At 39.0% G+C, this 25898-nt stretch overlaps 1 protein-coding gene across 3 annotated transcripts in view; it reads left to right on the top strand.

Annotated features, from left to right (window-relative positions):
- ctbp1l (C-terminal binding protein 1-like) overlaps positions 1-25647 on the top strand; it is a 31372-nt gene extending 5725 nt beyond the window's left edge. For 2 of the 3 annotated variants that reach the window (XM_079839834.1, XM_079839833.1), the window contains exons 4-11: positions 10662-10816; positions 10889-11033; positions 11131-11337; positions 20263-20477; positions 23527-23657; positions 23802-23929; positions 24868-24988; positions 25073-25647. In XM_079839834.1, coding sequence (XP_079695960.1) covers positions 10662-10816; positions 10889-11033; positions 11131-11337; positions 20263-20477; positions 23527-23657; positions 23802-23929; positions 24868-24988; positions 25073-25262 — 1292 coding nt within the window. In that variant the 3' untranslated portion in view covers positions 25263-25647. Of the gene's footprint in view, positions 1-2118; positions 2252-10661; positions 10817-10888; positions 11034-11130; positions 11338-20262; positions 20478-23526; positions 23658-23801; positions 23930-24867; positions 24989-25072 lie in introns of those variants that run through there. The other variant, XM_079839835.1, reaches the window with a different exon arrangement.
- The last annotated feature ends 251 nt before the right edge of the window (positions 25648-25898 follow it).

Here is a 25898-nt window from a genome sequence, read left to right as displayed (position 1 = left end):
ACCCGGAACAATTTGTACCAGGAACTTTTTTTTGCCCCAGACCTGCTACTGTCTGCGTTTCCACTGCGGTCTAAAGTACCGTGAAGATTAGGCAAATTAGTCCAGAGACGTGGGACTGCGAGCGACTGTTCCTCCCAGTCACCGACGGACAGTAATCATTTTTATTAATCAGTAATCAGTAATCATTGTCTGCAACAATAACAAGTATGGAGGAGATGCAAGCTGTGCTACTTTTGCTGGTTATGTATTGGTTTACTAAAGAGGTCATTAACAAAACGGCAGAAAAGAGACGAGCACTGATGCTAAAGCGTAATAACAAATAAATCAACGTATGTTATTATCAGCTATTACGAACATTGACCGTGCGATTGCTGAGACGAACGCGCGACATCGGACCGAAAGAGCAAGACTGTTATTTACTGAACGCAGAACGAACCTCGCAAAAGACTTTTAAAAATGCCAGTTGAAATAAAATGCTGCGTGAGCTCAACCTATCAGCATGTTCAGTGCCCAAGTCCCACCCCGAAAGTTCCTGAACTTTGAAAAAGTACTACCTCGTGAGCAGGGCCGCTTGGAGGGGAAAATATTTACCTGGAACTTCGTTTAGACCCTGGTTCCTGCGGTTGAAACACACCGAGTACCACCCCAAAGTTCCCAGTTCCTGGGGAAAGTTCCTGCGGTGGACACGTGGCTTATGTAATTCTGCATCAATTTGCTATTGATTGACAAGACAATTCGAGAATCCTCTTGCTACATGGCATCATTATTTTTTAGGTTTTGGCCTGTATTTGCATGCCCTGTTTTTATTTCAACCTCGCTGTTGATATAAATGTCATGAAGGTTACCTGTTAAATAGTCGAGATATGGGAAAATATTTAGCAGACCATATGATTCTTACTCACTCTGCATTAAATGAAAATTCACTCTAAATGCATGGTTATTGATCATAAACGAATTATCCATGCATATGTTTTTTTTTTTAAATCACAATATCATAAATGGATCTTCCGGTGCAAATGACAGACTTCTGTCTGGTGGCTTGAGGGACTTCTCCAATAATTTAGTCGCTTAAACTCGTCACTGCAAGCTCCCGTTTATCTGCCTCTACTTTTGAGTGCCACGACCACATCTCAAAATCCAGTGAATAACCAATGCTCAGAACAAAGTACACGGCCCACTTTTTTTTTTCCCTTTGGGATAATATTTTACTCGGATGTATGACAAGAAATAAAATATATTTAGCTGCTTCCGTTACATTGCAAGTGTAGGTAGATGGATGACACTAAATTAATTTGCTTGGTAAGAGTCTCTATTTCTATTGTGGTACCAATTTTTTTTTTTTTAAACGCAATAAGGCCTTAAGAAGCTGTGCTGTTTAAATATGAGAAATGTCAATCATTATTGATCCTGGCTTCTTAACGTTTTTGTTAACAATGCTTTAGTAATTTTAAAGGATTCCACGTTGACCAAAGACTGTTCCAGAACAAAATAAAAAATGGAACTGGTGCTGAATAAGAAATGGTTCTTTTTTTTTTCAATCTTGGCTCACATTGTGCCCTTTGCAACGACAATATTAACCGTATATCACAGTCTCTTGTATTTTATTGCTTAATTGTGACATTTTAAATGCTGATTCAAATAGGTCTTGTGTCCTTATGCAATTTACATGGAGATTGTAACTGGAAGCTTCACTCTGAACAGCAGTTTCCTCGGGTCAAACCTTATTTAGCTAAGCAAGTTGTTTTGCTTGCAGATTACATCCTATGAGGAAAATGATTAATGTCATCAGCTCAGGCGGAGCGATTTTTGTTAAAATATCCCTGCTGATAATTTTCCTGATATTTAAGTCCCGTTTTATGGCTACAGCTGCAGATGGCAGTGATATTTATCCAAGTGATAGCAGAAGAGGGAGCGAGAGGGCGGGCGAAGAGGATAACGGAGGCGTTTCTTTGGAAGAGCGAGGTCATGTAGATGTGAGCAGAACAAGACTCTGTCTCTTTAAAAAACAACAACTGCCTAACTGCCTCTAGTGCTGCTTGTCAATGCCGTGGAGGTTTGTGCTGGTTGGCCGGCACTCAAAGCCCAGGCCTCTGATTGGACCGTCGCCGTGGGGGAGGGGCCAGTGTGGATGACATGGGAGATGGGTGTCTGCCAGGCAAAAACAGCCTGACACTGATTGTAAAGGGTGGAGAGAGAGCGATAGAAGGAGAGGAGGGGAGAGAAGACAGGCGCGTGGATTTCATGATGCAAGGTTTGGACCTACGTGTACCTGTTTGATGTTGTTTGTGTGTGTGAGTTGCCTTGAAGATGCAGTGCGAGTAATTCACATGGGTGTGGTGTCAGCAACGGGCGTATTTTTCCTTTTTGCCGCTTCTAGTGCATGTCCTTGCAGCTTGAGCAAGAGTGTATGTGTGTGTGTGTGTTGGCCAAGCAGGAGGCAGGGTGTGGTGCAGCTGTATTATCATCCACCCACCCTTCCCCCCCTCTCCTTGAGACCGTGTGTGCGTGTGAGGACCATGTGGGGGGTGAAATGGCGAGGGAGGGAGAGCGAGAGAAGGTTTGGGAGGGGGGTGAAGTAGAGGAGAAACGAGCGCTGAATGAATGGCATTGTTTGCATGGCCATGCTTGTGTTGCGGCCCTCTCTCTTTCTCATGCAGCCTGGCGCGAACTCAACACACGGCATCTGTGCTCTCAGCGGCGTTCTAGCCGTGACCCTACAGCAATAAGTGTTTGCATTGTTCCTTGTGAGAGCACCGCAGACTACGAATTTTGCCTCTCAGCCATTTTTTTCCTTCTGCATATTTCTTGCTTCATATATTATGTTTATTCCACTCCCAGAACACTCTGTCCTGCCATCACGCAGCGTGTGTGTGTTTCCACAAAGCATTGATTTGCAGGGAAAGAGTGCAAATATTTGTCTTTTAAGGTCTCGTTATGGCACTCTCCTTAATCATTAGCTGTGCACAGGAGTGTGATAGCATGAGTGTGTGTGTGTTGGTGAACATCACAGAGGCGTCTTACCCCACCCCCATCTCAGCCGACAGTGCAGCAACACCTGTCAGTGATGGAAGGGGGCGTTGGGTCTTAAAATCGTAAAATGTAACATGGCTTTTCGGATCGCACCAGATTCGGTTTTACATAAGCATTGTTCGAAATAGGTTTTGGTGTTTGAGTTCTTGGATGAACGGTTTAACACCCTTTACCCCACAGCTGTTCTTAGACGAGTGTGTTAATGAGATCATCATTATGTGACGAGCAACATCTCACACACTTATTCTGCCATTGCATTGCATTCCCTGAACTGCAGCTCTTAATTGCAGATTTGATGATGCCGCAATGAATTCTGCCATTTGTAACACTGTTCATTATGTAATGCAGTTTAATGATCGTGGCACGTAGAACATCCCGATGCATGATGGGAATCTGATGATGCAGATCAATTAAGTTCTCCTCTTGCATCCTTTCCTGTCTCGTCCCAAGAACCATACATTTTGGAAATGCGTCCCAGGCTGGATTTGTTTTTGCCCTTGCCCAGAAATGTCCTTCCTGTAGTTGTTCTGCATTTGGCTGTAACAGGCAGAAGTTCCTCATTGTCTGATGTCAGCTTTTTACCCTGCTAATTTAAAAAAAAAAAAGTGCTGTCTTCAACTGTGAACAAAAATGACATATCTGCTCGTTTTTACAGTCAATGGTGACTGTGTACTAAAATATTTGCCTTTTAAGATCCTGTCCCTGTCCCTGTCATGTGCTGTGTATGCAGTAAATACAGCACTGCTTGCTTTGTGATATGGCTGTTTATGACTTTTTAGTATGTATGACCAATCCTCTTTTAATGTGGCATTTTGCCTTGTAATGATGCTGTATTGCATTGTCATGGCATCTTTGTGCGGTCTTCCTCCTCTTTTCCTTGTTCTGTAGCATGTCTGCACCTCACAATTCAATCTAAAAAAGTGTCTACAATAGGCAGTAGTGCTTGCATGTGCCGAGGCGGCATGATCTAATCTACACATATTCAAAATGGACCCTAGATGAAATATGGAAGGTAAGCTCAGACCTTCAGATAGGTTAGCTCATTAATGTGCTAAATAACAAGTTATTGCACAATTTTATGGCCCTTTACAGAAAACATCTTTAGATTATCACACTATAACTCACAGCAAGAAGTTGTCTTTAAAAACATCTCATTTGAAGCATAACTGCTTTTTTTTCTTCTTTACAATTGATACCGTAACCGTTACTCTGAATGTATTGACTGTTGATTGTTAAATAACCTTTAAACCTTGATGTTTGTTATTATAGTGAAATCTCCAAGGGATGTGCAAAACTGCGGCTAGATGGAGTGTAATGGAATAGAATGCAGGGCTCTCAAAAGTTAGACTATTTTCAACCTTAAAGGTTTAGTTAACTGACAAAATGAAAAATGTTCTCACACTAATTACGACAAACATGATGACAGACATTTCTCAAAATGATCGATATTAGAATGTTTGTTTTTTGTCCATACAATGAACGTCAATTGTAACCAAAACGGTTTAGCAGCATTCTTCAAATTATCATCTTTTATGCACCATAGAAGAAAGAAACTTAAGAACGGCATTTGGGTGTGTAGGCTAAATGATGACAATTTTCATTTTTGGGTGAACTATCACTTCAACCCTCATTAAAATAAGTTATGATGCAACATCTAAAAAAATTTGATAGGCTTGTGTATGGCTCCATGCAGGATTTACTGTGGTGTTTATGTGTAATTATAATTACATTGAGATTTCTATCTTAAATGTATTAGACCTGAAGTAGTTAGTGATGGTTTAGCAGTATGGAGACAAAGATAATTTAGCTTCCAGTCTGCTGAATGTAGGTCATTATGAGTCATGTGAAGACTCCCTACCCCCTTTCCTCGTCTCCTTCCCTCCCTCTGTCCCCTGCTCACACTTTCGTTTGTCAGGTTGGGGGGGTTGGGTTGGACCCTGTAGTTGTTAGCTGTTGTCTTGTCCCATAAGAGTAACAATAATAAGATGGTTTCCTGGAATTTATCAGGCCACTAACATTCAAAATATTATTAATTTCTCTTCTGGCTTGGTTATAGTTTGGTGTCATTTAATATGGATGTTTGTTGACGTAAATAATCCGTCATCTGTTTGGTAAAAAGAAATGCTGATAGTCTTGAAAGGCTTGAGAATATTTGGTTTTGCCTCTCATAATGCATTCAAGGATGTTTTTACAGGAGGAATTAATTTAATGCTGTTTAATCTGCTGATCTGATGTAATGAACCTTGAAGTTAATGTCATCTTGGTTGCAAACGATGGCAGATGCTGCTGCTGTTGTTCATTAACATGACTAGTATCTTGGGATGCTCCGATCAGGATTTTTGCAGCCGATACCAACTACCAATTTTTTTTTTCCATCATGATTGGCCAATACCGAGCCCATTCATTCAAGCTTTATACAAGTAATAATTAAGCCCTTTGTTGAATGTCTGTTTTTTTTCTAGATAGTTAATACCACAGACGTTTTTGCTATAGATTGTTTTAATTAATCAAATAAGCACAACAAATATTAATTTTACAGTGAACATTTTGATAAGGCTCTAAAAAAACTATCCATATTCACACACACACACACACACACACACACACACACACACACACACACACACACACACACACACACACACACACACACACACACACACACACACACACACACACACACACACACACACACAAAAACACAAAAACACAAAAACACAAAAACAGTAAAAAGTACCCTAACCCTACCCACATGATCTGTAAGCGCGATACTGACAATAAAATGTAAATAAATCTTTGTAGTTTGTAACTTTTGCTTATCTTATCTTGATGTTTGTTTTTGTTCCTCATTTTTTACTTTATTTACAGATAATTGTTTTGGCAGATGATCAATTCAATATTAAAAAGTATTACAAATGAACAAAAAGCCACATTTTCTGCCATATACAATTTCATAAAATTATCAGCTAGCTAATAATAACTTTGTTCTGGTTTCACCTCACTCCAGTCTAAATGATTTTAGGCTATTTATTTTACTACACATATTCAACATAAATAAGCTGAAAGACTGTGGATAATTAAAACTAATTCTTACTATCCACTCTTGCTAAATTAGGTGAGCACACTTGTTCTCTTTTCAGATGTGTTCTTAGTAAATTATTAAACTGATTCGTTTGTCCAGTGTTGGACAGATCAGTTGTTCTAACCAGTCGTTAAAATGATTCGGTTCAAAGGAGTCATTAGGCCGCGAATCAGACATTAGCAGACGCGTTGTGTGCGAATCCCGTCTGTTAGAACACAGCGAAAGATTCGTCAAAACACAGAAAACATTTAATAACTGGACAGGATTTGTTTCCCGTTTATTGAAAGCAGGCCCATCGCAAAGGGGGTGCGAGGCCCTGTGCGAACGTGATGTGCGAGGCCTGGGGGTATAGCCTATAAACGGGGGTCTACTGTTGCTATAGTGACGAACAATTTGTTGTTTTCGTGGATATTTAAGAAAAACACTTGTATATTCAGTTTAACAGCATTAGGCTCAAGACGTTGAATTGTAACTCAACTGCGCTGTGCGCACATTTTGACGCCAAAATGATATTCTAAATTGTCAATGGGTCAAATGTGTTTGCAAAACAGCCTGAATCCACTTGAATGAGTTTGGACTGCTCTCACTGAATCATCAGAAGCGATTTCTTAGTAAAATAAACAGACCGTATACTATTCAGAGGACCAGCACTGTTTTTCAGTATTTCCTTTGTGAGCATGCGCTAAATGGATGTCTGACAATTTTGTTGCTTTTTGCAGTTTTCAGATTTAAAAACGTTTAAAACATCTAGAGATAAGAGTACGCTTTACTCGTTCTGCAGTGCCATTGCTCTCACTGATGCTCCAAAAGGTGCGTAATAGTTAGGCTACGCTTATTTATTTACTTTAATAGTGTTAAATAAAAACCTTGATGAAATGCAGACGTCCGTGCTTTTCTCTGTCCATGCAATAAATGCATATCCTTGAATGAGCGTGCATTTCTAGCGTATTTGCTTGAACTTCTTTCAATACCTATGGTTTGACCCATTTCAGAGGCGGCCAAAATCAGAATTTGAATGGACTGTGATAAAGCTCTACGAGCCTGACGTGAGATGGCCGCTGACTGACACGCACATGAATCACTGACACACGCACAGAGCAATAGGCTATTGCAAGTTACTGCATAATAAATGAACAAGCAGAATAATAAAGCATCACTATACACATTTTTGCTATGTTTTTTAACTGTTAACTATTTTGAAGGACAAAAACATGAACTTTAACTATTGGCTTTACATCAAGTCAGCTGTCACTTTTCTTTTGCGCGAGGCCCTGTGCGGTCGCACACTTGGCACAGCCCTTGCAACGGTACTGATTGAAAGTGTGGTTTATGTCAGCTTGTCAGTCAACTTTTTTAAAAATGTTTTAAATTTTATTTTTCGCAATTCACACCCAGCGGTAATTCAGGGAAAAAAAATGTCCGAATGCGCCACTTGCAACATGGATTTGGATTTTTATTAACATAATACGTGAAATATGAGCGAGCTAAGACATGCTTATTTTGAAGACGGAGAGAGTGTGCGGGGGAGGGCTCTCTGCTCATTCTCTCCGTCACTCCGTTAACATGCGCCCTATAACAAGCGCAACAGTCATCTACATCACTCATAAATCACAATAACTGATCAAATAAGGCTTTGGCGGGACTAAAATTAGTTTGGCAGCCACCAAAAATGTTCAATGTAGGAAAACCCCTGCATATTAAGGTACTCTGGCTTATTAAAGAGCCTACAAGACTTTAGGGGTCCGCGATGCGGACGTGGACGATTCTGCATCAATGCAGATAATGCTATAATAGGCCATAACTGATTATAGCCTACCGACTTTTCTCTGTCATTCGTCTCACATGCGCTTCTCGTGGTAGTGTAAAATGGCAGAGGGAGGCGAAACAAAAGTGAGTAAAAAAAATGGACCCACTATTTTAACATTTACAGCGTGCAAGCATGTGAGTGTGTGTGTTTGAGAGCATTATTGTAACTTTAAGTATTTACTAGTTTTTATTAGTTTTAAATGCTCCTGTCATCTGCTGTGTGCAGACTTAAGTTTTGTTTGATGTTTACTATGTTCAGAAAGTGTACTTTCTTGGAGCAGATAAAATAAAAAGGGAGTTCATATATCTGACTGGTTGCATTCATTGACGAAAACGTAGCCATGTGCAGTAATGTTGAAAATTGAGGATGCAACGAATCGTGATGAACATGATATCAAATCGAAACGTTGACTTGATAATCGTAATCAAATGAAGTCTTGTAGAGGTGTGAATCGTCACCGGTCTCACAATGTCAAACTGAACCTAATTACACACCAAAGGTTGTTATTAAACAAAGTCCAAAATGTCAGTGGTTCTCAAACCTGTCCTGGGAACCCATCACCACTGCACATTTTGTATGTCTCCCTCATCATACACTACTAATGAGCTAATGATTTGAATCAGGTGTGTTAGATGAGGGAAACATGCAAAATATGCACTGGTTGAGGGTCCCCAGGACCGGTTTAAGACCCACTGCAATATGTGACCGAGGACAAAAACAAATAGAAATCCTGCAATTCCTGTACAATTCCAAAAAAATGTACAAAATGAGTAGTCTGATACAAAAAGGATCAGGAATATTATTCAGCAAGTGCTGAGTATTTGTGTCCTTCCTTCTAACATCTACTTAATTAGGTAAGGCAGGATTCTCTTTAAAAGTTCAAGCCTTTTTGGGAGATATTCCTCTTTCCTCCTGTACTGAATAGTTGCTCACCATCAACACTTAACATCAAGATAAACATCAAGCACTAGAAATAGAAATGCAGCATAAATTGCATAAGGTAATCAATTGAACAAAAACAGTGCACAATCTTCACAAAAGGGATTTAGTTAAGAGCAATGAGAGACTGTTTGATTAACATGAATGCAAAAACAACAGCAGCAGCTTTATTTGCCTGTTTTCACTTTCACACCGAATGCACGGTTTATGTTCACTTAAAGGCTTTACTGCGTGTGGACAGTTTCAAATTCACTTTGATTAAATCGTAAGGCTTAAACGCATTATTGAGACCGCGCAATAACTCCCCACTAATGACATGACTGTGGTGCTAAAGTCTGACACCATCAATTTGTGATCGGCTGGTGAGATTGGTGAGATATAGTTTTAGAGACTCCCGATTGTGTCATAGAATGTGATTATCGGCCGATCGATCGGAGCATCCCTACTAGTATCCATAAGCTTTGGTGTTTGTTCTTATTGGCTGTTTGAGTTAAGGTGCTGCTTTTCTGTAATGATTAGGGTTGGGTACCGAAATCCGGTTCCAATATGGCACCGGTACTTATATAACCGGTATGTACCGGACCGAATCAGAACGCAGTTTTCGGTTCCTCATTTCGGTGCCAAAATTCAAACGTGCTTTCGCGCTTTGGCTGAGCCAGAGACAGACGCTCAGCGCTCGTCACATCACAACTCATGACAACTACTCAGTGTTTTCAACGACATCATGTTTATTTCAGGTTTCAGACATTTAAATGTTCATAAGTACTAGCAAAAAACACACACTGATGTCTATGAAAGCGGCAATGACAATCCTTTCAGGCGGTTATAATTTGACTAACGTTACGTGTTTTATTCACATCAGATAAATGCACATTATATAGTAACTTTATAGTTTACTCTATTCTTCTTCCAGTTCACTGGTCACTTACTTTCATGTATTTTGTAAGACTCAAGTGTTGTAAATCCGACAGATCCGATTCTGAGGCGCAAACTAACATGGCGCCGCCCATTGCGCTTTATAGATCAACTAACACACATTGACTCACACATTTGAACATCAGATAGTTCGTGACACAGTTAAGAAGTTTGTGAATATTTTGAATAAAAAGAAAAAACGAAATAAACCCGATACAGCTGAGCTGTCAGCGCTATTGCGGCTGCTGTGTCATGTGAGAAACATGACGCGTCGTCATGGAAACATTAAGGCGATGCGTTCTAAAATATTTAGCCAGAGAAAATTATCATATTTCAAAATAAAGCTGAAGCTCGATGCTGGTTTGTAGCAGAGCAAGAATACAGACGACTGCTGTTATTACTGTAACTGTTTAGAGTTATATTAGGCTTGTTGTAGTTGGGTGGCTTAGGTTTTACTGTGAATTTGTAAATATGTCAATTATAATTTGTAAATAAGTAAATTGTGTTTTGTATTTATTTATATTCATACATTTAAGTATACATTAAACTTTTAATAAATGGTTCAATTTAAATAATAAATAAATAAATAAATAAATAAAAAGCCATTTAATGTCATCCACCTCGTTTGGTGGCCTTTTAAAAAAAAAAAAGTATCGGTTCAGGCACCGTTTAGGCACCGGAACCGTTTTAAAAGTATCGGTTTGGCACCGGAATCGAAAAAAACCCAAACGATACCCAACCCTAGTAATGATTTTAAAATGTTTGCTTGTAGGTTCCTGTAAAGGACATGTAGTGTTTGTGATGAGAATTGTGGTCATTTGATGAACCATTTGAGTTTCCATTGTGTGTAAGAAATGATTAAGTTAGATGATCTTTGGTGTCCTGCAGGTATTCGACCACCCATCCTCAATGGGCCCATGCACCCTCGTCCTCTGGTGGCACTGCTGGATGGGCGGGACTGTACTGTGGAGATGCCTATCCTGAAAGACGTGGCCACCGTGGCCTTCTGTGATGCACAGTCCACCCAAGAGATCCATGAAAAGGTAATGTCACAGGTTGTGCCCATATCCAAGGCTTTTATACAGTCAGTTTCATGGGTTTTTCTTCTGCTGCAGGTCCTAAATGAGGCTGTTGGTGCTCTGCTCTACCACACCATTACGCTCTCGCGAGACGACCTGGACAAGTTTAAAGGTCTTCGGGTCATTGTGAGGATTGGCAGTGGTTTTGACAATGTTGATATAAAAGCTGCAGCAGAGCTGGGTGAGTTTTGTTCCTTTGTTGTGAAATGATCATGTTTGATTGAATAAATGAGTTTCAGTCAGACTGACCGTTTAAACTGGTTCTCCATCTTAAACAGGTATAGCAGTGTGTAATGTGCCAGCCGCATCTGTGGAGGAGACGGCAGACACTGCCATGTGTCTAATTCTGAATCTGTATCGTCGCGTCACCTGGATGCATCAGGCTCTGCGCGAGGGCACCCGTGCCTCCAGCGTGGAGCAGATCCGGGAGGTTGCCGGAGGCGCTGCACGTATTCGAGGGGAAACGCTGGGCATCATCGGACTGGGTGAGTCCTGATATGATTAAATCAGGGCTGGCAGGAAAACCAAGGCTTTTTTTAATGAATAGTTCTATTAAGGTGACAGCTGACAGCACATTTACACTCAATACATATAAAATAACTACACTGTAAAACATGACAAACAGCAGCATTTAAATATTAATGGATAATTTATTTAAATATTAATTCACTAAAGAAGACTTAAGCAAGACACTTGTCACATTTATTTCATGCACTGGTCAATTTTGAGATTTTGGGCTTTTTAGCTTCAGACTAGTGGAAAGAAAACATCCAAAATACCCTTATGTGTTTATTTTTTTGTCTGTAGATTTCAATTACAATAAATATCTTTTTAAAGGCGGTTTTCTCAATGTGATTTTTCTCATGCATTGAGGCAGAAATCTCCACTTCAGCAGCACTTAAAAATAAGCTTTCGACAAGCTTTTCGATTCCGTATCGATTATTTTGGAGATGTATGGTACAGTACATAACAAATTTTCTCAAAGAAAAAAAAATCTCTCAACTAATGCTGTAAACCAGGGCTGCAACTTGTGATTGATTATAGATTAGTTGGCCGATTTTTATTTTTTAGATTTAATCCATGAAAAAGCGCTTTTTTTTTTTTTTTTTTAATTGACAAAATGCACTATTCCACATACTGCCCAATGCTTTCCTTCAAACAAACTTGTCAGCTGAGTGCTATGAAAACATACATACTGAATAAATCTACCCTTACAAAAATTAACCATGGCTTTATAACGAATAAAACCCCCAAAAAATAAATAAATAAAACGGGGCTATTGTAGTTATTCCATGGTAACCACAAATTAACCATAGTTTTGCTTTAAATCCATAGTTTAACTATGGTATTTGTGTGGTTATACAAATGGTAATCAATATGCCAAAAAAAACATGGTTTTACTATAATAAAACCATGGTTCATTTTTGTAAGGGTATATCTGTGCTATACATTGTTAGTTTAAATCCCTACATTAAAGAGATATTAAAGAAAATAAACACAAACTCTGTGTTACCAGATAAGAGGAATGTTCTGCAGGAACACACATTCGCTATGGACAGTCACCTGTTACTGTCATTTCTTTATCCTGTGGAAACGTCTGACATTTCTATTCAATTACACGCAGTTATCTTTTTACAGTAAAGTACACTCATAAAATTCTTGAATTACATATTGACTTTTAAACCTAAATGTAGTGTCCAACAGCAGATATTTCAGCTAAATGAATGTTATTGTGCTGAATATTAATTGTCTCTCTACTGTGTTCAGTCTGTTTAATGCGCATGCGTCTGCGTTTTCCCTCCACACCGGCGCTCGTTCAGTGAAGTTAGAAGCTTAATGCAGACTGACGTGTCAGGATGAGCTTTCATGCAAAATGGAAATTCTGGCGTGAATTAGTTGAGGTTAGTTAGGTTAAAATTAACTGATTAGTATACAAACACTTAAATTACACTCAGGGAAGTTTTTATAATAATAAAGTTCTAATACTAACTTTACAATTACATTATATTTCTACTCCAAATCGTTTTTTGAAATATAAACATTTAAATGGTGGCTTTCAACTTGACTGATTTATTCAAACATGCATTAGGCCTATATATTGAACATTTAAAAAATTATATTGAAAATGTAATATGGCGCATTTAGCAAAATGCTCCTCTCTAGAGTTAATTTTGCTAGCTGGCAAATGAGTTAAAGGTCCCATGGCATGAAATTTTCCTTTTATGAGGTTTTTCAACATTAATATGAGTTCCCCTAGACTGAATATTGTCCCCAAGTGGATAGAAATGTTTATCGGTGTAAACCCGAGTGCTGGCTGTCTTTCTCTGCCTTTGAGAAAATGACAGGCCAGACGAGCCAATCCTGAAGTCTCCTGGTTTGACGTCCAAGCAGGAACGGTTTCCTCCCTTTCCTCCGCCCAGAGAATCTGGCACACCCATGCAAACGCTCGAGAGATCATGGGTTGTGAACGCTGGCAGTTTCTCAGTGTTTGGATGTACAAATGAAAACAGAAGTCTTTTTTCAGTTCCTTCTGATCTGTGATCAGTGATTTCTGATGTGTAGCTAATTATTTATTATTCGTGCACACAATGCGGCTTCTCTCTCTCCAGACAGAACGGTGTTTTCTATCTTGTGAGTCAGTGTTTTTGTACGTCCTCGTCGCGTCTATCGGTTCTAGAATGTGCATACAGTCGGGAGTTTCTGCTCAACATCGGCAGAGTAACATCCTTAGATAAACCTTACACACGCCGAGGCTCGGGCTGACCGGTCGGCCTTCATCATCCCCGACCCCCAGTACTGCATCTGGCCCACAGCGGAGGCACCAAACGTGGCGTGAGATTAAGCAGAAGGGGGGTAAGCGTGAGGGTATACGGGCTAGCCAGCCTAGCCCCACAATAAACTGGATTACATTCGATTACTGCTGTTGTGTCTTTGTTTGCGCTGTGTACTCAACGCGCGTCACTGACGCTTTTATTTTATTTTAAAAATAATGCTATTATCAACACTTACTTTTAACTCGTTCATCTCGACAGCTGTAATGGTACTTTGCATGTGTTACAAAGTTGGTAATAATGATGAAGACGGACTCGGCGTGACTGGGACTCGTGTTTATTCAGAACTCTCAGATACAAACACAATAAACTCGCGCTGACAGACAGCGCTCTCATAACTCAGTAGTTACTATAAATAACTTTGTTAGCAATCGCTGAGCTCCGTCTCCGTGATGTCCGGTTCGCGAACGAATCATTCTTTTGAACCAGTTCTTTTTAGTGAACCGAATCAGTTCACCAAATCGGACTGAATCGTTCTAAACGGTTCACGTCTCCAGTCAGCGCTGATCCATAATTTACTAAAGTTACTAACTTTCTGACATGAGTGACAGCCCCTCCGACTAGAAATAGACTAATAACCTGAAGTATATGCTGTAACTTCAACAGTTCAGACATGCTGAGAACTGATGTGAAGTGAACTCGGGTCCATCCGTCTCTCTGGCAGCAGCTCGTGCCTGCTCGTGCCTCGTAGACCTCGTTAAACCACGCCCCCTCCGCTCATTTAAAATGCAAAGATGTCAGCCAATCACAACAGTGGGCGTTTTTACTGAAGTCTCACAGCAGACACGCCTCTTGAAGCAGGGCATTCAGCCACAGGGCAAACAACAGTATAGAAAAAATGCCTTTTATTTCTAAATTATGACATTTTATGATGTAAAAGTCATACTAACAATATAAGTACACCTCAGGAAACATTATAAAATAATAGAAAAATGCCATGCCATGGGACCTTTAATGGTCACTGAATAAGTTTTTTTTCTGAGTTAAGTGTGACATGACATTGTTTACAAGCTGTTTTATTGCCGTCTTTTCACGGTTGATAAACTGAGCAATTACATGAGACATAGATACAGATTCCGGTAAGATCTACTGTGAACATTCCTTCAGATGTTCATTAATGTTTGTAACTGGTATGGGCTGAGGAGATGATTGGTTGTAGTGTTAAAACGTATTTATTTGTTTTAATTTCTGAGTAAAATGGACAGAATTGAAATCTGAGACTGTTTCCATTGTGTCCGTTAGTGCCTCAGTGACTACTTTCTCAGAGAAGCTGTCAATCTCAGCTGTCAATCATAACGTCACACTCCTGTTTTTATAGCATCAAATAACTAACTAAAACTAAACTTATTTAAAGAACGAACACTTGAACTTACATCAGTGCGATTAAAAAACAGCCTGAAATGACAGAAACCATCTTTGGAAAAAATGTGAAGTATAATTTGATTGTTTAGTTTGTCTATGTCCCATTACATTTCATGGATGGGGGGGCTTTATGACCTATACTGCATCCAGTCACCTGGGGGCGATTGAGACGCTTTGGCTTCAATTTTCTGCAATCGTGTGGCACACTTGGTTTAATCACATACTTGTGAAATTAAGCATACATCATTATCTTAACATTTTATTTTGCCATTGAGTAAACTATCAGATTGAAGGGTGATTCTCGCAAAAATATTTTTTTTCAAGGTAAACTTGGTTTTCTTTCCAAAAAAGGACACTTGGACACTACAAAAGGACATCAAATTACCAATTATACAAGGAGTCTGTGTAATTAATACATTTATGCACACCAAACACACATGAAGAAAAAAATCAGAACAAAAACTTTCAGAATTCAGTGTACAGTGCAACACTGTTTGTTTTGCGCTTCAATATAATGGACTTAAGCACTTGCTGTACGATTCTTGTACGTCACTTTACCCCTTTACCTTGATTACAAGCCGCAACCATCAAATCTTCAGTGGCGAGAGACGCCGGTTTGCTTTATGTAGCCGAGAAACATAGTTTGCGTATCTGGCCAGCGGTGGGATGTTTAGGTGTTCTGTTCAGTGTGTATTTCACAGCGTGATGCATGAGGGCACACACTCTTCAGAAACAATAACAGAATAGGGCTACACAAAATATAATTGCATTTTGTGTGTATGTATATGTATATGTATATGTATATATAATTACCGTGACTCCTTGCTGCCACATTTTTTTTCCCACTCAATTATGTCTTAATAACGAGATATTACGAGAAAATTGTCGTTTTTACGACATAACATGTTATGTTGTTAAAACGACATATATTTTCTCCTAATAAGGACATGTTGTATAGTGATGTGTGTGTGTGTATGTATATATGTCTGTATCCACATTAGAGAATTTATTTCGGCCATGCCTTTGTCACACTTGTTTGATAAGCAGAAGCAAGCGCAGCGTAAAATAGGCTCATCTGCTGCCTGTATCAGTGGCAGTGCCCATAGATCACTAATGATTAGCGCAAAACTTTAACCTAGTAATGACGGACCCCGGTGCAGCCACAAATATCATAACTATCTATAGGCCTACTGTAATTAAGACATATATTCAAGAAATGTATTAAAAACAGAAAGACGCTATTTCACACCGAACACGAATATCGCGTCTAGTTGGACGCTTGAACATTTTGAATCCATATAAATCGAGCGTTTGAAGTGAAATAGACACGCGTTCAAGGCGCTCCAGGATAAATATGTCATAAAACACCACTCTGCCTCTTCATTTTCATAAAAAAAATATAGGCTAGTAAACAATAGCCACACAAATGTGGTGTGGTCATTATCTTCAATTGCCCTGCAGTCAAAACGATTTAGCAGACAACAAATTATAGATTCAAAATGTTCAAGTCCAACTAGATGCGGTAGATGCGATTTTTGATGCTCTATTCGCATTTGGTGTGAATGCAGCATTACTCAAAGGCCACTCCTGGCGTTCTTGGTTTGCTTCTTATTTATTAAACATACAGGCAATGAGATGAAACCTTGATCAAAATTAAAATACAATTTATAGAAAACGAAATTCACTTTAAAGAAAGACTTTCTACAAAACAAAACTCAATAAAAATCAAGTCTAACCCCACTCCATGTCTCCAGACATATTGCACGTCTTACTCATGCTGCTCACTTTCCATAATCAACATATGAAATTTTAAAAAAAATTATATAATAGGCTAATATTTAAACATAGCCTAACTACGAAACTAAATAGGCTATACGTTTTCTTTAACCCTCTGTCCGACGAAAGCGCCAGAATTTTTTTCCTTTATGACGATGGAATATCAGAATTGCCTACTCTGTCATTTTTAGCCAAACAGATAAGTTCAAGACATAATTATAAACTGTCTACTTTTATTTGTGTAAACTCACAATAACAACAAATGGTCAGACATGATTTTTATTGAGTTTTGTTTTGTAGAAAGTCTTTATTTTAAAATGAATTTCGTTTTCTATAAATTGTATTTTAATTTTGATCAAGGTTTCATCTAATTGCCTGTATATTTAATAAATAAGAAGCAAACCAAGAACGCCGGGAATGGATTGACGTGCGTAACGAACCCACTGGCCATGTTTCCGCGGCCTTTGAGTAAGGCTGAAACTATAGCGTCTTTCTGTTTTTAATACATTTCTTGAATGTGTCTTAATTACAGTAGGCCTATAGAGTTATGATATTTGTGGCTGCACCGGGGTCCGTCATTACTAGGTTAAAGTTTTGCCCTAATCATTAGTGATCCATGGCACCTGCTACCCATGGCTGTTAAGAACTGTAGGCTACATCAATACATTACAATTTCGTGTTATGGGCACTGCCACTGATAAAGGCAGCAGATGAGCCTATTTTTGCTGCGCTTGCTTCTGCTTTTCAAACAAGTGTGACAAAGGCATGGGCTAAATAAATTCTCTAATGTGGATACAGACATATATACACACATCACTATACAACACATGTCCTTATTAGGAGAACAACGGAGTAATAACTAGGAGAATAGTTTTAACGGGAAAAATGTCGTTTTAACAACAGATCTCATTATTACGACAATTTATTATTATTATTATTATTATTATTATTTTCAAATAAAAATATTAAACAAGAAATAGTACTATTGTAATAACACTTTCATATTAAAAATAAAAAATGTAGCATTTAAGAATTAAAAATAACAATATAATTAGGTTGCACTTTATTTTAAGGTGACATGGTTACATTGTACTTAAGTAAAGGAACCGTTAATTAATGTTCCTCATTACATATTTATGTACTTACTATAGAGTTACAGTTAGGGTTTGGTTTGTGGTTAGTTGCTTGTAATTATGCATAATTAACTTTTATTATTATAGTACGTACATGTAATAGTGTTTATCTATGTCACCTTAAAGAGTTACCAATAATAATAATAAAGACGAAAATAATAAATACAATTTTTTATAATAATTAAAAAAAAAACATTCACGAGAGTGCAGGATTACCTGTTTACTGGCAGACTATGACTATAAATCATTAGATCAAAAATCAAAAGTTTAAGGATTTATTATTTAATATTATATTATGATTAAAATCAATCCGTTTAAAAAAAAAAATTCAGGAGGTATGCAAAATCAAAATCCATGTCTTTTAATATAAAATATGAGCCTCTTATGCATCCACTGTGGGGGAAAAAACAAAGCCTACACTTCTGTACATTGGAGAAAAACATGGATTATCATGTACATTTCTTTTAGAGAGAAGTATTATTTTTCCTATATTTCCCAGACCCCCACCACACCACACCACACCCCAAAATAGGATGGAGTGAGCCTTACAGAGCGCGGAACTCCACATATTAGTGATGTGCGGTTGGCGGTTACAGCCGCGGATAAACCATGGATCTGGCGGATGACGTGACGAAAAATATTTAAATTAGAATAGAATAATTAAATTCGATCGGGTTACATTAGAAAATTGTATTTATTTTAATTGTATCCCTGCCTGTTGTGTCTTTTGGCACATAAAATAGGCATTGTCTGAGAGATACCAATAAAGATTCTTCTGTGTCGCATAATCTGTATTTTCCGATGTTTCACTGAGCAACACACACACACACACACACACACACACACACACACACACACACACACACACACACACACACACACACACACACACACACACACACACACACACACACACACAGACACACTCACACTAAAGGTAACAAAAAGTTTAAATTAAGTAGCCTATGGTAGCCTACCAGCATTTTTTCATCTCCAGTGTGCAACAAGAAAGTAGAATACAGTGCAAGTTGACCGATAATTCATCTCCCATCATGTCGCGTCTCGTTGCAGCGCCTGGTAGGCCACTAAGCAAACCTGCAAGCTATGAGCCCAGCTGTCAGTATGGAGGCCTAAACGTCTCGTAGATGAGAGGCCTGGGTTATTTTGTTTCGATATTAGTTATATTTTAAAACAGCCAGTCATTGTAGCCTACCACTTGGGGAATAGGCATTTAAAAGGGAGACAGATTATGGAGTGATATCAGAAATGACATCGGGCATTGGCAGCGCGAGATGTTCAGAAGAACGCAAAGCTAAACTTCTACAAGCTCAATAACATCCACAGCAAAAAAAGAAGGTAAGAAAAATAGTCTGAAAACTTTGCCCATTAATTAGATGTGCAAGGGAAGCAGGCAAGATATGGGGTTGTTATGGACCATTCAAAATGTGAACATGCCCGTTGTGCGGTGGACAGCGAATTAAGTTAATGAATAGAGTCAGTTTCTTTAATATCGAGGCTCCATAGTTTGTTTCTTGTATGATTGTCAAAATTGCAAAAAAATAAAGTGCAATAGGCATTAATTAGTTGTGGGATTCTTGTAGTGCGGCTTTGAAAATTGGTCAAAAAACGCTAGTGTGGATGGATGGTGGACAGATGAGGAGTTTTGTGATGTGGTTGCGGATAAAATAATAGCACATCTCTACCACATGCCTTACAGAAGTAATTTAACTTGACGTTACAGGAAAGACTGTGGACAAAGGCATTAAGCTATCGTCAATTGCAATGCTAATTGACATGGCCTTTATCACTGTATAAATTGTCTGCCTCATTCTATGATAAGAAGCCACATCAGCTCACAAAAGGAAGTTATTTCAAACAACTGATGTTATGAAGTGAGTTTGAAGTAAAAACATGGTATTAAATGTTGTCTTTTGTTGGACAACCGGTTTATGAACGCTTCGCAAGTTTGAGAAGACAATTGACGCATGTTGCTTTTTCAAATGCACGTTATAAGCGACTCAAACTTGCAGTGTTTTCAGTTGGAGCATTTCAAGCTGCTCTTCACTAGCTGGATGAGCCGTGGTTTTGATTCAGTATTGGTATCAAGGTATTTTAGTCGGGTATCAAAGTAATTATTTTGGGATCGTGACCATTTCGATTTTTTTAAATATATATTTTTCTCTTCAGCTGGGGTGTCTTGCCTTATAATTAATTATCAGTTAGTAATTTTATGAACCTGATTTGAGATTAGTAATGTGTTCAAACCTGAGCTGAGACTTAAACAGTTTCTTGTGATGGCTGTTTTTAGGACGTGTGGGCCAGGCAGTTGCTCTGAGGGCAAAGGCATTTGGGTTTGGAGTGATTTTCTATGACCCGTACCTGCCAGATGGGGTGGAGCGATCACTAGGGCTCCAGCGCATGGCGACACTACAGGACCTGCTCATCCACTCGGACTGCGTGTCGCTACACTGCAGCCTAAACGAACACAACCACCACCTCATCAATGACTTCACCATCAAACAGGTACGAATGCAGCCCTCCAGTAACACTCTTCTCATTTAACGGCACTGTTGAAGCCATTCGCTTCTGACTGCTTTTAGTATGAACCTGGGTCCGTTTGACATCAGTTTGATTCATTTGCTTCCTGTGGAAGCTGTTTTCTGAACTTGGGTTTACGCAATGGGACCGCACCCAATTCTTGAAAATGGAGGACTGGATTATGTTCATGTGGACTCCAGTACGGCTCACAGAAGGCAATCTGGCCTAATTTTCAGAAGTAAACTGCTGATGCCATGTGTGTTACACAATTATTCCCAAGATGAATGGGAAAAAGTTTACTCTTCCAACACATCTGTGGTAGACACACAAACATTTGTTCTCTCTGTCTTCAAGAACCTAAAAGGAGGAAATACTGAAACATGTCATTCCTGAGCTGCAGTTGCTGCTATTAAAGGGATAGTTCACCCAAAAATTACAATTACCCCATGATTTACTAGCAGTGAATGGCAGCCAAAAATCTGAGGCCCAAAAAAGTGATCATTTTTTTTAACCCCCAGAGCTGTATGGATTACTTTTATAATGGAAGGATGCACTTTTTTGGGCTTCAAATTTTGGACTGCCATTATAAAACTTGGATTAGCCAGGACATTTTTTTTTCTGATTGTATTTGTTTGAAAGAAGAATGTCATATACACCTAGTATGACTTGAAGGGGAGTAAATCATGGGCTAATTTTAATTTTTGAAAAATTAAGTGAATACTTTAAGGGAATGCATTGTTTGAGTGCAAAAAAGCATTATTGCAGAAAGCACACCTGTCACACATAAAGCCTGAACTCTTGGTTGTTAAACCCAAATCTTTCTTATTCAAGGTTATGGGTTGCAAAGACCTATCCGGGAGTAAGTTCATTTTAACTCTGAGTATGTTCACATTAAAAACACATAGACATTCTCAACAACGTGCCAAATACAGGAATCTACATGGAAATTGACAATAAGTGCAACATACTACTTCTTTTGTTTAATGCTGATTTTATAGACTTTGTGCATATCACCACCTGCTGGGTGGTTGTGCAATCTTTTTTTTTTTATCTTATGTTTTTAATCAGTTTATTTGAACATTTAATTGTATTGTTTCTTGATGCTAAATATATACATTACAGAAAGATTGATTTAACAGCCATATCCCTGTAAGCAGAGGCTGTTTTTAAAGGTTTTTTTTCCTCCATGTTTACTAGTCATTTTGGTACTTTTATTGTAAGGTGAGAAGTATTATGTATTTTTATTATAGAAATGTATTATAAAGAGCGCCATGTTGCAAAAATAATTTTGAATGTATATGTGCAATGATGAAAATAAAATGTATAGAGTAAAATAAGATAAACATTGCTTTATTATACGCAATATTGTGCAAAATCCTTCATGCCCCTGGAGCCTCATCAATAGGGCACGCATGCGCTGAATGCCTCCGAGATAAACTTTAAGCTATGTTCAGAGAATAAGTTGTCTACTTGCATACCCTGAAAGTTGAGAGGGCTGTCACTAACATTTATTTTGGTAATCGAGTAATCCGATTTTTTTTCTTTAGTTAATAAAAATTGACCCAAGCATACGAAAGCCTTTAAAATTACTTAAAATACATATATAATAACAGCGAAGCAATTGTATTTCAAATAAAGTATCAAAAGAAAGTAATCATATGGTTTTATAGAACAACACTGTTAATGCATAATTTAATAGAAAATATAAACAATCAAACAAATCTACATGCATCTAAATAAAGTGTGTATATATATTAAACCTGCAGGACATATTTATTTAATTCAATCGCAGCCATTGTGAATTCATAATAGCACTGTGCTATAGTATGGTTTTTAAATGTGTTTTAATATATCATGCAGCCTAGGAAAACGGTCTAATAATGCGGTTCATGAAATTGATTCTCTCTGTGGAATGTGCCACTTCTAGTATTTTGCCGGTTACTTGACACTAGTAAATTGCAATCAAGGATTTTTCGACTACTCTAATTTAATCGTTGAATCGTGAAAGAGTTTCTCAACTAGGGCTGTTTTCTTATCCGTGAACTTAGCCAGGTATGGGTAACCTACTTTCTGGAATACACCCCTGTGGTGGCAAAAGATTCATGTGGAAACTAATGCCGAGTTCACACTGCCGATTTTAGCCCCGATTTTGACTCGGCGATAGGTTTTGCGATATCGCAGACAAATGCCCGAAATCATAGGCAAATCGGTGCTCGTGCACATGAGTGACAGTCACACAGTGTGAATGATCAAAGACGCAATCAGAGACTCGTCGAAGAGTCTCCGAAGCCATGAGATATTTGGCATGCTAAATATCTGGACCTGTCAGTGATTCAAACTCCTGCTGTGTGAAATGTCGGTGATGACAGACAGCCAATGAGAGGGCAAGATACAGGGTAGCTGGAGGTTCGGGGAGGAGTTATAGACCAGAACATCAGTATTTTAATAGATATATTTACAATTCTATCAAACAGAAACAAAGCACAAACATTTGCTTGACCAGCCCGCAACAGCAGCACGGTGCAAAATGATTGATTTACCTCAAAGTCTCTTTGCAGAACTCTTACATTGCTCCTTGTGTCTCCAACCATTTCCTCTGCCATAATCTTTTTTCTTTTTCTCCTTTTCGCTGCAAATCAGCACACCGACAATTTGGATTGCAAGTGTTCTACAGTCTATATTTTTAATTACAATTCCAGTCTCACGCGAGAGCTCAAGTCTGACGCACGTGTGATCTCGCGTTGTTTCCTTGTTACTTCTCGACTGTGTTTGCTTTTGAAACGTAGTTTGCGGACGGGACAGCTGTCAGCGTTTTTTCCTCTTGTACAGTCATGCAGTGTGAAACCCCCTGTTGGCGACCTTTCGTGCAGTGTGAAAAAAGCAGCAACTGAACGCTACCCCAGATAGTCATGCAGTGTGAAAAGAGCAGTGATTGAAAATCGTGCAGTCTGAACTCGGCATAAGTGTAACAGCACTTTTGCAGTATGCTACATTTGGCTTACTTTTAATATAAATCATTGGTTTTTTTTTGTAGATGCGGCAGGGCGCCTTTTTAGTGAACACTGCGCGTGGTGGTCTGGTGGATGAGAAGGCTTTGGCCCAGGCTCTGAAAGAGGGCAGAATACGGGGAGCAGCTCTGGACGTTCATGAGACAGAGCCCTTCAGGTGAGAGAAACAAGTTTCCTTTTTGCTTTCATTATTTTATTATACAATAATTTAATAATCCATATTTAACGATTTGGCCTGTGAAACCTCTTATTGTAGTGTTTTTTTCCCTTTGTGTGACACTAACCCCATTTTCTTCACCAGTTTCTCTCAGGGCCCACTGAAGGACGCCCCAAATCTTATCTGTACCCCACACACATCCTGGTACAGTGAACAGGCCTCCATTGAGGCCAGAGAGGAGGCGGCGCGGGAGGTGCGCAGAGCTATAACAGGTCAGAAAACACCAGGTGGTCATTATCAGCCTGTGCCTGCTGTGAATATCTACTCGATACAATTATTTGCAGGAGGATTCATTTATTTTCTTTTATGCGTGTTTGACATGCTTTCCAACACTTATCATAGAATAAACAAGTAATACAAAACATTTAAGTATTCTTACATGTGCAGTTATAATTGAGCTGCTGCAGATGTTTGTGTGGATGGACAGATGAAGACACGAAACAGTGCGTAATTATATTTTTGGACTGCCCAATCTTTAATGTTATGAGACGGTGCTTTTTTTATCAGGACAGTTTTAAGGATTTATGGATCCAGATAATCTTTTAATTTTAAAAGTACATTTAAAGAATCTTTTATAAAATTGTACTCCTTTTGTACATGTACTTATTTTATTTAATAAAATGTTTGTTTTTATTTATTTGAATTGAAATTGTTAAATGTTTAATATGTTCTGCCATGTAATAGCCAGTGATGCTGGCTCTCTCTCTCTATATATTACTACTTCGGGTGAGAAAACAGAAAACGGCGCACAAGTCTTTTGAGCTTGAAATGGTTTAAAATCACAATAAAATGCACACATAGGAACCGATAAGCGGAATCGAAATGCCTGTTTCTTATCGAATCACCAGTTCTGGGAAATTTGGATCTGGTTCTAAAATGGAACTTGTTCTCGATACCCATACCTACCTGTCACAATATCATATGCCTGTAGAGTAATTTAAGAAATCCGTATGGAAATGGAGGTCAAAATAACTTAACCCAATTAAAATCCAAGACATTTTCTTAGCTGGTTCTAACAGCAAAAAATCACCTATAAAGCCCTGACACTTTATTGCCCTTTCTTGTGTTGACTCTGTATAAATGACTGTTTAAACCAGTTAAAGTGTCTTTGATGCAAGCCTTTAATTCATGCTCTCTTGTGTCCGTGCAGGTCGTATCCCGGACAGTCTGAAGAACTGTGTGAATAAGGAGTATTTGATGGCAGCCTCTCAGTGGCCGTCTATGGAGGCCACCACCGTGCACTCTGAACTCAACGGAGCTGCAGCCTATAGGTGACTACACATTTTTCCTGACTGCTATTGGTTTCCCTACACCATGTTTAAGAGGGTAAAAACTGACTTGTGTCTCTGTCCTAGGTTCCCTGCAGGGCTGATTGGTGTAGCAACGGGCGGGCTGCCTGGAGCCGGGGCAGGAGTGGAGGGCATCGTGGCTGGATCTCTGCCCCTGGCCCACGCCATCGCCCCGGTCTCACACCCGCCTCATACCCCATCGCCTGGGCAACCCTCCAAGGCAGAGGCGGACAGAGACATCCCTTCCGACCAATAGCATCCCAGCACATTCCATCTTTGCCCTGATTTGATGCCCTTTCACCTCACCCAGGGGGACCGACACCCCTTGCTTTCAATGTGACCTTGGGTCACCCCAGTCCAACAGAACACATGTACAAACCCAGGAGTGAAACCCTCAACCCCAAAAGTACCCCTCATTTCCACTCACTGTATCCTCTGTTGTTCACTCTGGCAGAAAGCAATAACTTCTCTCAAGGATTCAATAATTGGGTTGAAACACACTATTTGTAAGCTACGAAATCCCAATTCCTTTGCTTTGTATCTACTCTGGACTAGTTGGAGTTTGTTTCCGAGTAGTGTTTCTTACATTTTGTTCTTTTCTAATCTGTTTTAAAAGCGTGGAAATAAACGCATGGACCTTGTTTTCTTTCCTTCGTCCCCTGCCCATCCTCCTCCTCCTCCTCCTCCTAGCATACATTTGTAAAACCTTCTCAACCTGTCCCATCTTAGCAAATGTTTGATCATCAAAACAAAGTAACAGCTGGCTAACATATTTGATTAAATTCAGCAGAGCCATCAGTGTTTATTTCACAGCTGGTGTTCAATAACAGAGATCAAGGCTAATGGTGATAGCCCGTGGCTATGAGTAACTCGGTCCATGGGAAGAGCTCAG

Source organism: Gobio gobio (assembly GCF_949357685.1).
Source record: "Gobio gobio genome assembly, chromosome: 16".
In the NCBI taxonomy this organism is placed as follows: domain Eukaryota; kingdom Metazoa; phylum Chordata; class Actinopteri; order Cypriniformes; family Gobionidae; genus Gobio; species Gobio gobio.
Note: the sequence above shows the minus strand (reverse complement) of the source record. Positions and strands in the feature narration are given on the sequence as shown.